Source organism: Muntiacus reevesi, chromosome 1 (genome assembly GCF_963930625.1).
Source record: "Muntiacus reevesi chromosome 1, mMunRee1.1, whole genome shotgun sequence".
Taxonomy (NCBI): Eukaryota; Metazoa; Chordata; class Mammalia; order Artiodactyla; family Cervidae; genus Muntiacus; species Muntiacus reevesi.
The window spans coordinates 162,642,519-162,658,027 of NC_089249.1; the positions used below are offsets into that span (position 1 = coordinate 162,642,519).

General features: G+C 41.4%; 1 protein-coding gene across 4 annotated transcripts in view; it reads left to right on the top strand.

Annotated features, from left to right (window-relative positions):
* Nucleotides 1-12,147, top strand: part of FOXJ3 (forkhead box J3) — a 139,492-nt gene extending 127,345 nt beyond the window's left edge. For all 4 annotated transcript variants that reach the window (XM_065915040.1, XM_065915021.1, XM_065915050.1 and 1 more), the window contains 2 exons: nucleotides 8,730-8,837; nucleotides 9,137-12,147. In XM_065915040.1, the coding sequence (XP_065771112.1) occupies nucleotides 8,730-8,837; nucleotides 9,137-9,252 (224 nt within the window). In that variant the 3' untranslated portion in view covers nucleotides 9,253-12,147. The remainder of the gene's footprint in view (nucleotides 1-8,729; nucleotides 8,838-9,136) is intronic.
* The last annotated feature ends 3,362 nt before the right edge of the window (nucleotides 12,148-15,509 follow it).

Consider the following 15,509-nt stretch of genomic DNA (forward strand, 5'->3'; position numbering starts at 1 on the left):
TAGTTTTCATTGTACAAGTTTTTAATCTCTGTAAGTAAGTTAATTTATTCCTAAGTATTTTATTCTTTTTGATGTCACTGAAAATGGGATTTTTTGTTATTTCCTTGTCAGATTGTTCATATATAGGAATGTGATTGAATTTTCCATGTTGACTTTGTATCCTGCTGCTTTGCAGAATTCATTCCTTATAACAGTTTTTTGTGTGTAATCTTTAGGGATTTTTACACATGAAATTATACTGTGAACAGAGATGAGTTTATTTCTTCCTTTTCCAGTTGGATGCCCGTTGTTTCTCTTTCTTACCTCATTACTCTGGCTGGGATGTTCAGGACTGTGTTGAATAAAAGTGGTGAAAGTGGACATCTTTGCTTTGGTCTTAATCATAGCGGAAAACCTTTCAGTCTTCTACCATTGAATATGATGTTTGTTATGGGATTTTCATACATGGCTTTTATTATGTTGAAGTGATTTCTTTCTATTCCTAATTTGTTGAGTGTTTTTATCATGAAAGGGCTTCCCTTGTGGCTCAGACAGTAAAGAATCTCCCTGCAATGCAGGAGATGTGGGTTTGATCCCTGGATTGGGAAGATCTCATGGAGAAGGGAATGACTACCCACTCTAGTATCCTTGCCTGGAGAATTCCATGTAAAGAGGAGCATGGCAGACTACATCCTGTGGGGTTTCAAAGAGTCAGACACAACTGAGCAAGTAACACCTTCATGCTTTTATCATGAAAGGTGTTGACTTTTATCAGATCTTTTTCTGCATCAGTTCAGATGATTGTGTGGGTTCCCCCCCCCCTTCATTCTGTTAATTTGGTTATATTACACTTACCAGTTTTAATTCTTCAAATATGTGGTAGAATTCACCCATGAAGCCATCAGATCCTGGGATTTTCCTTGTACAGGTTTTTTTTTTTTTAATGTATTGAATCTTCTTACTCATTATAGGTCTGTTCAGGTTTCTTCTTTTTTCATTATTCAGTTTTTGTTGATTTTGTGTTTCTAGTAACTTGTCTATTTCATCTAGAGTGTCCAGTTTGTTGGTATACAGTTATTCAAAGAGTTTTCATTCTTTTTATTTCTGTAGAATTAGTAGTAATGTTACTATTTTGAGTTCTCATTGTTAGTAATTTGGATCTGTCTTTCTTAGTCTATTTAGTTAAAGCATTGTCAGCTTTGTTTTTTTCTGAAGAACCAACTTCTGGTATTACAGATTTTTCTGTAATGTTTTACTGTTCTCTTATTTCATTTATCTCTGCTTTAATCTGTGCTACTTCTTCCTATCTGCTGGCTTTGGGTTTGGTGTCTTCTTTTTGTAGGTCTGTTTTTTAATGTAAGTCTTTATAGCTATAAATTTCTGTCTCAAAACTGCTTTTGCAGTTTCCTATAGGTTTTGGTATGTTCTGTTTTTGTTTGTATTATCTCTTAAGTATGTTCTGATTTCCCTTGAGACTTCTTTAATCCATTGGTTAAGTGTGTTAATTTCCACAAATCTGATAATTTTCCTATTTTACTTCTTTTGTTGATTAATTTGTCCTGCTGTGGTCAGAGAAGACACTTTGTATGGTATCTATCATTTAAAATCTACTGAGGGACTTCCTTGGTGGTCTAGTGGCTAAGACTCCATGCACCGTATACAGAGGGCCCAAGTTGAATCCTTGGTCAGGGAACCTGTATGCAACAACTAGGATTGAAGATCTTCCATGCAATAGCTAAGGCCCAGTTCATCCAAATAAATAAATATTTTTTAGAAATCTGTTGAGACTTGATTTATAGCCTAATATGCTTTATTCCGAAAAATATCTGATGCACTTGAAAAGAATGTTTATGCTGTTATTGTTGGGTAGAATGTTCTATATATGTCTATTAGATCTAGTTGGTTTATCATGTTAAATCCTCTGTTTGCTTATCTTCTGTCTGGTTGTTCTATCCATTATTGAAATAATGGGTATTTAAGTCTCCAACTATAATTGTAGAGCTGTTTATTTCTCTTTTCAATTCAGTTTTTGCTTCATGATTTTTGCAGTATATTATTAGGTGCATAAATGTGCATAAACAATTATAAATGTTTATAATTGTTCTGTCTTCTTGCTATATTGCACCTTTTGTTGATATATAATATCCTTTCCAGGGAGTAAGACTTTACAAGATATCTCTTATAACCTTTTTTGGTTTAAAGTCTTTTGTCTGTTATTAGTACAGCAATCTCTGCTCTCCTTTGGTTGCTGTTTGCATGGAATATCTTTTCATCCTTTCACTTTCAATCTGTTTGTGTCTTTGGATCTCAAGTGAGTCTATTATAGTCAGCATATGGTTGGATCATGTATTTTTATCCATTCTGCCAATCTCTATCTTTTGATAAGTTTGATCCGTTTACATTTAAAAGAATTATTGGTAAGAAGTGACTTTTATGTTTTACTATTTCCTATTCCTAGTGGCTTTTTTTGTCCCTTATTTCCTGCATTACTGTCGTCTTTTGTGTTTAGTTGATTTTTTGTAGTGAAATGTTTAAATTCCTTTCTCATTTCTTTGTATGTTCTGTAGCTGTTTCTTTGTGGTTACCATGGCAATTGAGTTTAACATTCTAAAATTACAATACACTAATTTGAATTTATATCAGTGTAACTTCTATAGCATATGAAAGCTCTGTTCCTTTTCGTCTTCACCTCTGCCTCTGTTGGTTGTCGATGTCTCAGAATTACATGATTCTACATTGTGTGCCCAAAACATACACTGATAGTTATTTTAAATGTGTTAGTCTCTTAAATTATATATAAAACATGTGAAGCTGCAAACCAAAGTTACAGTAATATGAACTTTTATACTAATAGCTTTTAAAAAACATATTAGCATGTTAAATCATATATAGAACAAAAAGTGGAGTTAAAAGTCATTGTTATGATAATACTATCTCCATAATTGCCCATGTATTTACCTTTATTGAGATCTTTATATTTTCTCATGACTTTAAGGTACTATCTAGTGTCCTTTGATTTCTTCCTGCCAGACTCTCTTGACCATTATCTTCCAGGACAGGTCTAACAGTAACAAACTGCCTTAGCTTTTACTCATCTGGGAATGTCTTAATTTCTGCCTCACTCTTGAAAGGACACTTTTACCCACTGTAGGATTCTTTGTTGACAGGTTTTTTTTGTTTCCTCTCTCTCTCTCAGCACTTTGAATAGATTGACCTTCTGGTCTCTGAAATTTCTGATGAGAAATCTGCTTATTGTCTTAATTGAGGATTCCCTAGTATGTGACAAGTCACTTCTTTCTTGCTGTTTTCAAAATTCTCTCTTTATCTTTGTCTTTTGGAAATATACTTGTAATGTGTCTTGGTTGTGGTTTCCTCTGACTTCATCTTACTTGGAGTTCATTGAGCTTCCTGGATGTTTATAGTCCTGTCTTCCATCAAATTTGGAAGATTTTCACCTATTATGTGTTCAGATAGTCTTTCTACCCTCTTTTCTTTCTTTTTTTCAGGAACTCCCAGAATGCATAATTGAACTGCTTGCTAGTGTCTGAACAAGTCCCTTAGGCTCTGTCTGCTTTTCTTCAGTATTTTTTCTTTCTGTTAATGTGTCTCAGTAATTTTCATTGTCCTATCCTCTCTTCAAGCCTGCTGATTGTTTTCCTCTGCCTGCTCAGGCCTTCTTAAGTCCCATCCTCTGCTGTCCGGTCAGAGTTGCCAGGTATCTCTTACGGATTCTCTCTAGACTGAGATCCTGGATTATTTTCTTAAAGCCCTTTGTTCCTAGACTTCTGTGGTCATTTCTTTTTGATCCTTGATCTTTACTGTTGTGTTCTGGTTTTTATTATTGCTCAGTCGTGTCTGATTCTTTACAACCCCGTGGGCTGTGGGACACTAGACTTCCTGTCCTTCACTGTCTCCCAGAGTTTGCTCAGACTCAATGTCCATTGAGTCAGTGATGCCATCCAACCATCTTGCTCTCTGTCACCCCTTTCTCCTCCTGCCCTCAATCTTTTCCAGTCTCAGGGTCTTTGAGTGGGCTGTTTGCATCAGGTGGTCAGAGTATTGAAACTTCAGCATCAGTCCTTCCAATGAACACCCAAGATTGATTTCCTTTAGGATTGACTGGTTTGATCTCCTTGCAGTCCAAGGGACTCTCAAGAGTCTTTTCCAGCACCACAGTTCAAAAGCATCAATTCTTCGGTGCTCAGCTTTCTTTAGAGAGTTATTTAGAGATGTGTCCAACTCTTATATCCATACATGACTATTGGAAAAACCATAGCTTTGACTAGACGGATCTTTGTTGACAAAGTGATGTCTCTGCTTTTTAATATGCTGTCTAGGTTGGTCATAGCTTTTCTTCCAAAGAGCAGCATCTTTTAATTTCATGGCTGCAATGCAGTCACCATCTGCAGTGATTTGGGAGCCCAAGAAAATAAAGTCTGTCACTGTTTCCCCATCTATTTGCCATGAAGTGATGGGACTGGATGGCATGATCTTAGATTTTTGAATGCTGAGTTTTAAGTCAGCTTTTTCACTTTCCTCTTTCACCTTCATCAAGAGGCTCTTTAGTTCCTGTTCACTTTCTACCATAAGGATGGTGTCATCTGCTTATCTGACTGAGGTTATTGATATTTCTCCCGGCAGTCTTGATTCCGGCTTGTGCTTCATCTAGCGCGACATTGTGCATGTTATACTCTGCATATAAGTTAAATAAGCAGGATGACAACATACAGCCTTGACATGATATACCCCTTTCTCTATTTTGAACCAGTCTGTTGTTCCATTTCTGGTTCTGTTACTTCTTGGCCTGCATGCAGGTTTCTCAGGAGGCAGGTGAGGTGGTCTGGTATTCCCATCTCTTTAAGAACTTTCCGCAGTTTGTTGTGATCCATATAGTCAAAGGCTTTAGCATAGTCAGTGAAGCAGAAGTAGATATTTTCTTGGAATTCTCTTGCCTCTTCTCCGACCCAGAGGATGTTGGCAATTGGATCTCTGGTTCCTCTGCCTTTCCTAATCCAGCTTGTACAACTGGAAGTTCTTGTTCACGTACTGTTGAAGCCTAGCTTGAAAGATTTTGAGCATTACCTTGCTAGCATGTGAGATAAGTGCAATTGTGTGGTAGTTTGGATATTCTTTGGCATTGTCCTTCTTTGGAATTGAAATGAAAACTGATCTTTTCCAGTCCTGTGGCTATGATTTTCTTAATTATTTCCTGCCACCTTTCATTTTTATTCTCAGTACTTCCCTTCCTGCTAGGGTCCCCCAATTCCTTCTTGATTCTCAGTGCTACTCCATTCACAGCCTGCCAGACGCAGAAGACCTATAGTTTTCCCATAGTGTTTGTCTCTGAACTTTAGACTTTTCCTTCTGAGTCAAAAGAACTTTAACCAGCCCTGGCCTTGTAAGCCATGTTGATCAACTCTGGTGTTAAGTATCTGTCACCTCTTGGCTGTTGATGTCTGTTGAACAGACACTCAAGTTTTTTGTTTTTGTTTTTTTACATGCCTGCCTGCTGCTTTCTGTTTTAAGTCCTAGCCATTTTGTGTCATTATTTTATTCTCCTCCTTGCATCCCTCTTTATTTCACATTTATTCAGATATCTCATTTCTCTCATCTCTGTCCCCCAATAATTTCTTCACCACATTTTCTTAGAAATGTAGTTTAAGAGGGGACTTCAGAGAGCTGTTATTTTTATCCTTTTATTTAACAAATAAGGAAACTGTGATCCAAAGAGAGAAAGTGATTTGCCTAAGATGGCAAAATTCATTTGGATATAGATCTTGACTCCCAGAATATAGCCTCTCCATATCGTTCAATCTCTTTCTGTCCTGTATGTTTTCAAGACTCTCCTTTTGATAAATACCTCTTTGGGCTTCTTAGAGATGCCAGAAATTAGTGTTATAATGTGTTCATGTGGAAGGGGAAAGAAGTAAAGGATGTTGTAACACACCAGTGTATTGCCTCTTACTCTTACATTGTTTTACCTGTATTTACAGTTTGTCTTGTCCAGTAGTGTTTAAGTCCTCTAGTGGTGCTGTTCTTAAGGTGATACTCCACTTAAAGGTCATTAAATACAAATAGGTGTGCATGCGTTCATTCAGCAAACATTTGTTTACAGCTTTCCTATGGCTGACTATATAGTGGGAACTGGGAATAATGAGTTCTCTCCCAAATAGTCACTGATCTCAAGGGGCTCACAGCCTCATAAGAGAGACAAGTCTATCAAGAAATACTGTACTATGAGGACTACATTTCTGCCACAGGGCAATGAGAATAAGAGAAAAGGGCTTACCTGTTTTGGGGAGAAAGAAAAGCTTCGTACAAGATGATACATTTCAGGTGGACTTTGCAGTTTAAGTGGGATTCTCTGTGACAGAGAAGTCTGATCACTTCTCTGCTCAAAACCTTTCATTAGTGCCCATTTTTCTCAGTAAAGACCAGAGTCCTTATACTGTGGTCCATGTGGCCCTGCGTACTCTGTTCCCCCGTTACTCTCTGACCTTGTCTCCTTTTCCATTCCCCTCCTGTCACCCCCCTGCTTCTGCACTGCTGGCCTCCCTGCTGTTACTTGAACACTCTAGACACACACCACCTGCCTCAGGGCCTTCATACTTGCTCTTTCCTCTGTCTTGAGTGACTTCCCCATTAGACACATGACTCAAGTTTTTCCCTAAAAAAGCACCTACTCAAGTGATGACTTCCCTGAACATCCTACTTAAATAGTGCCTACTGTCCAGCACTCCTTTTCCCCCTCCTTGCCTTATTTTCCTCCGTAGTGTATATAACGTGCTATTTAATTTAGGTTTCTCCCTTCCTCCCATCTTCATCCTTCGCAATAATCTGAAAACAAGTTCCAAAAAGACTGGGAGTTTTATTTTTCATTTACACTTATTAGCACAAATACTTCTTAATGAATGGTCATTCAACAAAAGTCTGCTTTTAAGAAATATGTTTTGTGATTAGATTTGTTGTTGAAATATAGTTGATTTGCAATATTAGCTTAGGTGTGCAGCACAGTGTATATTTTTAAATTCTCATGACTACATTCTAAATATTATAGGATCCCAGAAATCTTTGTAAACTGCTTTGTAAGTTAATTTTTTGCTTAGAAAGTCCAAGTACACGCTCATTGTTCAGTCTGTAATGAGAACATGGTGGGGGGGGATGAGAAGTAATGAGAATCTCTCCATGAAAATAAAAGTGTTATGAATGTTACAGTTTCAAAAAGTTAAGGCCACTTGTTTAATGTGGGTGTCAGTTTATGCCCATCATCTTGTTTATTTTCATAATTCTTCCCTAATTCTCACCTGTCTCCTCCTTTACTCAGAGGAGTGAAGCCCCGTAGCCTGATTCAGCCTTAAGAAAGAACATGAGCCACAAATGTGAAGGCTGGTCAGTATTTGGCAGAACTTTTTGTCCTGCAAAAATACACTGGAGTTACAACTTCGTATAACTTTTCTCTTCTTCTGAAGTCTTCTGTGTGGCAGATTGGTCAAAGACCTCAGTTCTGACTTTAAACTTTTCTATAAAAAAGCATGTCATCTTGGGAGACAGTAGCTGGAAGTCAGAAGTCTTGGGTTCTCTCCCTGGTTCTTCTCTTGTCTCACTTCCTCACCTATATGAACAGAAGTAGGGCTGGGTTAGATTATCTCTGAGGCTGTTTCAAGCTTGGACAGTCTTAACTTTCCGGTGGCAGGTGGAAACTCGGAGTGGCCAAAGATAGTGTGCCCTACCTTGAATACAAAAGGAAGACTTTTCTTCTCTTTCTATTTTCTCTGGGAAAATGATCACTGTTTCCTAGTATGATTACGGTATTCCTAGAGTGCAAGTGTAGTCTTTGTGAAACACTAGCATACCTTAGGGGGAAAGCCTTTCCAGGATTCCAGATGTTTAATAATGTAAAACTGATGTGACTGTGGTTCTTCCCCAGGAGTTACTGTGGGTGCCTGCGTGATGTTTCCTCCTCTCCCTGTCTGTTTTGCATTAGGATGCAATGTAATTGATGTTTTGGAGCTGTTATACTTGATGACTGCTGTCAGTGAAAGCATATTAATTTAAGAACCCTCTGAAATGCTATTTAAATAAGATCTATATTTCCCATTTTCACACTTCTAAATAATACATTGTTAATCACTTTTGAGGTGGCTCTTTTACTTTATATAAATCTTTCCTATCATTCTGTGCCTTCAGTCACTTTGTTAATCAACTTGGGCACACTGAGGTCTGCTTTCAGGATGAGAACATCAGGGCAGTAGAAACAACTGTTACTGGAAAGAACCTATGAGTTAGAGCTGAATTGTAGCCTCTGTCAAATTGATGTGTCTTTGGACAAGTCAGCTCAGCCTTCTGAGCATCAGTTGCCTCATCCATAAAATGAGATAATCCCTGCCTTGCCTTCATTGTGGGCCTAGAGGGAGACTCAGATGAACTAATGGATATGAAAATGCTTTTGAACTGTGATAAGATATGTAACAACAACAGACATAACTGGCCTGCAAGCTTCCATGGAATTAGAGGTGGTGCCAGAATTAGCACCAGTGTACTCACAACCCATCCCGGCACCCTGTCTGAAAATCCAGCATCACCTCTCGCAGAGTTTTAGCATCCAGAAGGAGAGAATCTCCCTTCTGTTTTCATCTTCACTTTACCTGCTTAATTTAGTTTTAGGTAACAATTCTATTAAGATTTTTGTGCTTGATTTGTTTTACTTATGGTAATAGGTTTTCCTTCTTTGTTCTTTTCAATCTGATTAGGAAATCTGTACATAGACTCCAGGCAAAATCTCCCTCCTTCAGTGATGCCGCCCCCTGGTTATCCTCACATCCCACAGGCACTCAGCACTCCAGGAACAACAATCGCAGGTAATTTGAGGCATGATGTGTTGGGGTTGGTGCTCAGAGTTTAATACTGAAAGGCTTTTTTAGCTTTCCCAGCAGTGAATGAGGCTACCTCAGGAGGGAGTGAACTCCCTGTTTCAGAGAGAGGGGTGGGGTGCAGAATACGTATAAAACAAGGATCCTAAGGGAACCTTGTAGAGACTTCTGGTGGATTAGTGAGAGCATGTGCGTCGAGTTCCTGGCATGCAGAATTGTTCAGGTGTTTGTTTCTGCTTCCTTTCTTCCCTCACAAGTCACTGCTGATGTTGCCTCCTTCCTTCCAGGCCATCACGGAGCCATGAGCCAGCAGCACATGATGCCTTCCCAAGCCTTCCAGATGCGGCGCTCTCTGCCTCCGGATGACATCCAGGACGACTTTGATTGGGATTCCATTGTGTAGAGCGTGTTTCTCAAGGCACCAGACCCAGAGTCACCTTTCTGTGCAGTGGAAGGGAAAGGTTTAAGAGAATCCAGTTGAGAAAACAAAGTTGCTAATCATTTTACCATGTTATCAAAAAATTTTTTGAAGACAATCAAGAAGATTTTAGCTGGATGACTTACTGCTTTTATCTGACCCAGACGAGTACTACATGTTTGTCTCCCGCCAGCTGCCCTATGTAGCTCCTAACTGTTGTGTGATTTGAACAGCTTTTGCATATTGTGTCAGTTTGATGTTGACCACAAGTGCCAGACTGATTTTTCAGACAGAGCCTGTTTTGCTGCAAGCAGTTTATAGATGCATATGTATAAATATGTGTACAAAAATTACTAAAAGGCTTCAGTTTTTTTCTAATTGGATTATTATGTTTTGAGAAGAAAGTTACTGTGAGTTTTTATTCCTTGTTAGGCTATTTTCTGCAGGATGCTTTTAACTGATGTAGGCAACTGAAAGGAAATAGATTTTTTTCAAAGCCCAGTTCCCCTTATTGAAAATCTTTTTTGGAAATGTGAGCATGGAGTTCTCCTTAGTAAGTCATAGAGAACCCAGAGTTTGATACTCTCCAAACAATCTAAAGGGGCATGTTGTTCCCGAGGAGCAAGAAGGACTGACCGGATGTTTTTTGATGCCTGGGGGATTCTAGAGTTCGTGTTGTACCTTGTCAGCATCTGTTTTTCTAAGTCTACACTGTCAGCCAGTTCTAAATGTGTTTGATTGATTAGAATCTGGGCATTCTTGGCTTTTTAAACAAATCAGTGTCTCCACATTCACTTACGTATTTATTATTCAAAAGTGTTATTTTAATATTTATTGCTATCTTCTGTGAATGCCCAACTCCTGTTGGGTTCATTAAGAAGAAATGCAGTGTCTGCAAGCACAGAATTAGTTTTCTTGATAAGAGTTTACAGACAAGACAATCAGAGAGAGATTGTGTCTTTCTCTTTGTCATTATTCCTGCCTTGTGAGTATATTCTCTATCTTTGCGTTCCTGCTGATTGAGACATTAGCTCAGTAAGATTTTCTGGAATTTGAATCTGAGCTCATTTGGGCAACAGAACAGCAGGGCAGTGCTTGTAAAGCAACTTCCCGCCCCCGCATTCTCTTTCCATTTAGGGAGCACTGAAAGGAGCGTAGAGCCTCACGTGGGTTTTATTTGCCTCACTCTCCAGTGCAGTTATTGCCGCGTGGCCTGCTGTTTCTGTTGTCCTGTGTGTCTGTGTATGCATGCCGTTTGGTTCCTTTCTTTGAATGCAGCCTGCTTCTTAGGATTTTTTATTAGTTTGTTTTTTTGGTTGTTGTTTTGTTTTGTTTTATATCACAGTTATTTTGCATGGATTGATTGTCTTAGTTTTATAATAAAACTGAGAGAAATGAGATTTCTTTTTTCAATGAATAGATTTTGAATTGGTTCTTTAGGCCAAAAACAGATTTTTTTTTCTCACTTCTAATGGGAAAATAAAATGTTCCATCAAATCAAGGAGTACTAACTGCTCACTGGTTGCTCTTTAGCATTACTAGTCTCTGTCAGCCATGCTTAAGTCACTTTAATTACCCTTACTGATTCTGTGATTAAGTAATCTCTACTTGGACTAAGCAAAACATCTTTATTTCTCTGTGTGTGTGTGAGAGTGTTTGTGAACGTCCGTGGGTATTTTTTTAATGGAGTGTTGCCTTGAATGAATTACTGGGAAGCCAGCCATGGTAAGGGCTGGTGAGGTTGGGAAGAAAGGAAGGGCTCTATGTTCCTGTTGTTTGGACCCTGCTTGGCATGAAAAAGGAAATTCAGTTCCAGTCCCTTGGATCAGTAAAAATCGGGGGATTCTGGAAAGGCAGCCAATAGGCCCCTGTTAGATGGATCAGAGGCAAGATGAGATAGCAGCCTGCAGAGAAAAAGCTTGGGGAAAAAGGGGGGAGCGTGATTCTTAGTCTGCACAAGTCATTGTTCTCTAGATACCAAAATAGCTGTTTTGAAACTTTAAATTGTGTGGGTAGCAGTGTGCACTTTAAACAATTTGAGTATTGGAATGCAGTAGCTTATACTGAGTGATTCAAGTAGAAACCACTGATGAAGATTTTACAAATTGTGTGAAGCTAATTTCCCATTCAACAATCATTTACTGATTTGCAGTGATGAATATTTTTGTGACAATTTAAACTTACCATGAATGGCCCTGGAGGCAGAGCCTCCACCCAGACCCATCCCACTCTAGTTAATGCACATGAGTGGGAAGCCCAGGACAGGCCTCCTGGTGGTTCCGGCCAGACACAGCTACCTGACGAGGTGCACCGCATCCCTCTAGTGGCTCTCAGTGGGTAGTTGTTATTGCAAAGCAAGTTCTGTCTTGGGCTTAAATTGACTGAAGACTTGGGGAAAAGAATGAAGTGCATATAATCAAATGGGGGCACTCTGTCCAGGAGAATAATCCGACTGGCATTTGTGGCAGTTTTTGAAATGTAAATGTATTCATGTGTGTTCTTGTAAATACATGTCTTTCAGATGTCCTTTGAAGTGGGAGGGAATCAATCTGGGGATTATTTCAAATGGAATAGAGTATTTTGATATTGTTCATTCAGAGGGTGATGTGTACATATCTATATTGTATATATGTGATGAAATGCATTGGCTTTTTGTGCAAACACAATCTGCTCTCTGTACTGCTGTTGGCCAGTCAGTGTTTTAATGTTTCTACAGTTTTGCTATTGCACGATTTCATATTTTGCCTCTATGATGAACGGCAACCATTCTTTGTAACTGTTTAGTGCTGTAAAGAAATATTCCAAGTGTCATTAGGATTGTTGCTGCCAGAAGTGATATGCATGAATGGCACTTAAAATAAATATATTATGTTAACTCTATTTACAACACCAATTGGTCTGTGTCATTTGCTGCAGTTGAGGGAACAAGATTGGAGCTAGTCCAGAAACAGAAAGCTTGCAGTCTTTCCTTCCTTGGAGTCTCAGAGATTGTGTCCCATGTATTGCTGCCTCAGAACAGTCATTGCTGCTGTTTACTGACCATCTCACTTGCTCTGTGAACTTGGGGAAATTATTTCCTTTCTCTCAGCCTCATTTTCCTCATTTACAGTTCCTATAAAGTGAGAATAATACCTGCCTCCTACAGTTGTAGAGGGATTAAATTAATTAAGGCATTTAGAACAGCACCCGGCACATAAAAAGCACTCAGTATGTGCCAGGTGCTATGCTAAGTAGATACTGTTATCATCATCTTACCTGTGGGAACAACTCACACAGAGGTGTGGAAGCATCCCCAGATCCTTTGTTGACAAGTGGTAGAGCCAAGGTTTGAATCCAGATCACTTGACTCCAATCTCATGTTCCACATTACTTCAGGAGAATTTCCCCAGACCCTAGTCTTGCCCCCAGCACTGCCTTCCCAGAGAGCTCTCTCCAAGAGGTCAAAGTGGAGCTTCTTAATATCTGTGGAGCCCGCAGTGTCAGGCCTTCCCCTGAGAAATCCAGAGATGAGAAAGCCACAATTCCCATCTGTCCGGGGTGCAGACTTCCCATGACAGGGAGCAAATGCCAGCGCAGGGACACTGCCTGGGGAAGCTACTCTGAAGGCGCCCCCTGGCAGGAAGATCTGGGGGTGAGCAGTTAGGTCATACTGAGGCTGGGGCATTGGCTTAGGGAAGCCTCGGGTGGGCGTGGGTTATTTGAGTCCTCATAGGGTCCTAGATGGACAGGGAAGGCATTTCCATTTATATCACTATTCTTTGCCAGGCTGGCAAGCTAGAGTAGCATGGAGAAGGGGTGGAGTTGAAGCTAGAGAAGTGACAGATTGCTAGTTAAGAGCCAAGCACCGGTGATCCTGTGGGATGAGTGGTGGTGTCCCAACCTGATTATGGAAACGTGCTTGATGGCACTGATGCAAGACTGACAACACTGGTGGGAAGTAGACTTGAAGCTATGGTCTGTCTCAGGAATGGGAGGACTTCCTACCAATCCCACGATCCTGCCCAAGACCTGTCCCTGCTTCTGACTTAACCCGTACAACCCTATCTACTTCAGGTTCCTTTTTGTCTGAGCATCTCAACACTGAGTGTCATTCTACTGGGTAAAGATACATGTTCTGTAAAACATTGCCCTTGGATGCAAGTCAGCTACTTCCACTGTAACCAAGAATTAGGAAAAATGGCTGTGTTGGGCTTACTGAGACACTATTTATCACCAACATGATTTTCCAGAGGATTTTGGACTTAACCTCCTGTGTCTTCCTCCATATGATAAACTAGTCAACCACACATTTGGTAAGTGACTGCTCCAGAGCCAGAGTCCAACCCCAGGTCAAGGCTGCTTTGGCCCTGCTCTCAAGCTATGTCCCCGAGCAACGCTGACCCCAGAAGTCAGAGTAGGGCAGTCACCATGTCTTCCTTGTTTACATTACTTACTCCAAGAACTTGATGCAGGCGATCAGATTTCCCCTTAAACTGTGTGGTAGATACTCTTGTTATCAACCTATTGCAAAGGAAGAATCTGAGCCAAAAAGTGATTAAGTCACCTGCCTTGGGTTTGAGATGATATTATTTCAAACCCAGGCCGTCCAGCCCCAATGTCTGCACTGCACTGCACTGGGCTGGCATTCCGTACCAGGCAAGGACCTGGAGTCTTAGAACAAAGCCATGAGGCCGCAGTAAGGAGCAGAGGCCACCAGAGGGCGCAGGGCCACCAGCTGTGTCCTCTTCCTCGTTTGGAAGGCTTCCTTTTACCACGAGTGCTGTGTTCTCTCCTCTGCAGCCCTCACGGAGCTGGCTGCTCCTCCAGATAGACAGGGACCCCCAGAGCCCAGACCTCAGAATCTGTTCACTCATCATGAGAGCTTGCTGGAGGGAGCCAAGGAGCCCCCTCTAGTCTGGAGTGGGGCCCACTCTAGAGCAGCCTCTGAGCAGAGACGTCACTTTGCCAGCAAAGGTCCATCTAGTCAAAGCTATGGTTTTTCCAGTAGTCATGTGCGGATGTGAGAGTTGGACTATAAAGAAGGCTGAGTGTCGAAGAATTGATGCTTTCCAGCAGCATGCTGGAGAAGACTCTTGAGAGTCCCTTGGACGGCAAGGAAATCAAAGCAGTCCATCCTAAAGGAAGTCGGTCCTGAATATTCATTGGAAGGACTGATGCTGAAGCTGAAGCTCCAATACTTCAGCCATCTGTTGTGAAGAGCTGACTCGTTAGAAAAGACCCTGGTGCTTGGAAAGATTGAGGACAGGAAGAGAACGGGGCAACAGAGATGGTTGGATGGCACCACTGACTCAAAAGACATGAGTTTGAGCAAACTCTGGGCAAGATAGTGAAGGACAAGGAAGCCTGGCATGCTGGAATCCATGGGGTTGCAAAGAGTCGGACATAACTTAGCTACTGAACAATAGTACCTGAGCCTGCTGCCCTGGCCCAGCCACACTTGAGCCCACTGTCCCCTACTCCAAGGTTAGGGTGGAGAAGGTCGGGCCCCCATCCACCCCAGCTGAGTTTCCTGAGGCTCTGCTCCTCTGGGACCTCAGTTGATGCATTATTTGGGCAGGTGTGGGGAGGGCCATGGTCAGGCCAGCCACAAGCCTTGCCACTGTACATCCACCCTTGTCCTCCCACCCCTCCCTCCAAGCCCCCCACCCCCACTCACACATCAACCCCTTTGGCCATCACAAGCATTATGATTATTGCCACTATTTGCCAGGCCCTGTGCCCAGCACTTGACAGCCGTTATCTGAGTTAGCACTCCCAGTGCCTTGGAGGTTGATGTCATTTATCTCCATTTTACTGCTAGACATTGCCATTCAGAGAGGTGAAGTCATTTGCCCAAGGTCACCGTCAGAGGTTGGCAAGGGATGGGGACCCAGAGCTACCTTACTCCGGTCTGCTCTTGGCACCAAGGCCTATGACCTCTTCCACAACACTCCCTGGTTGCCCTTGACCTTTCTCAGGGCCAGTCTCCACACCCATTCCAACCCACCCCACCCTAGCCTGAGCTGACGTCACTGGGTGAATGCCACCCATCTCAGGACGCAGCCCCCAGAAGGTCAGAGGGGCAACTTCCTGTCCCAACAGTGGCAATAAAGACGCCTGAGGACACTTCTCACCCTTCCCACACCTGAATGACGTCCACAGGCAGAGGCCTTCCCGGGAACAGTCCTCCGAGAGCGTGTGAGTGTGTGAGCTGCGCCTGGGGTGGGGTCGGGGTGGGGGGCGCGTGTGTGTGCAGGTCCCGT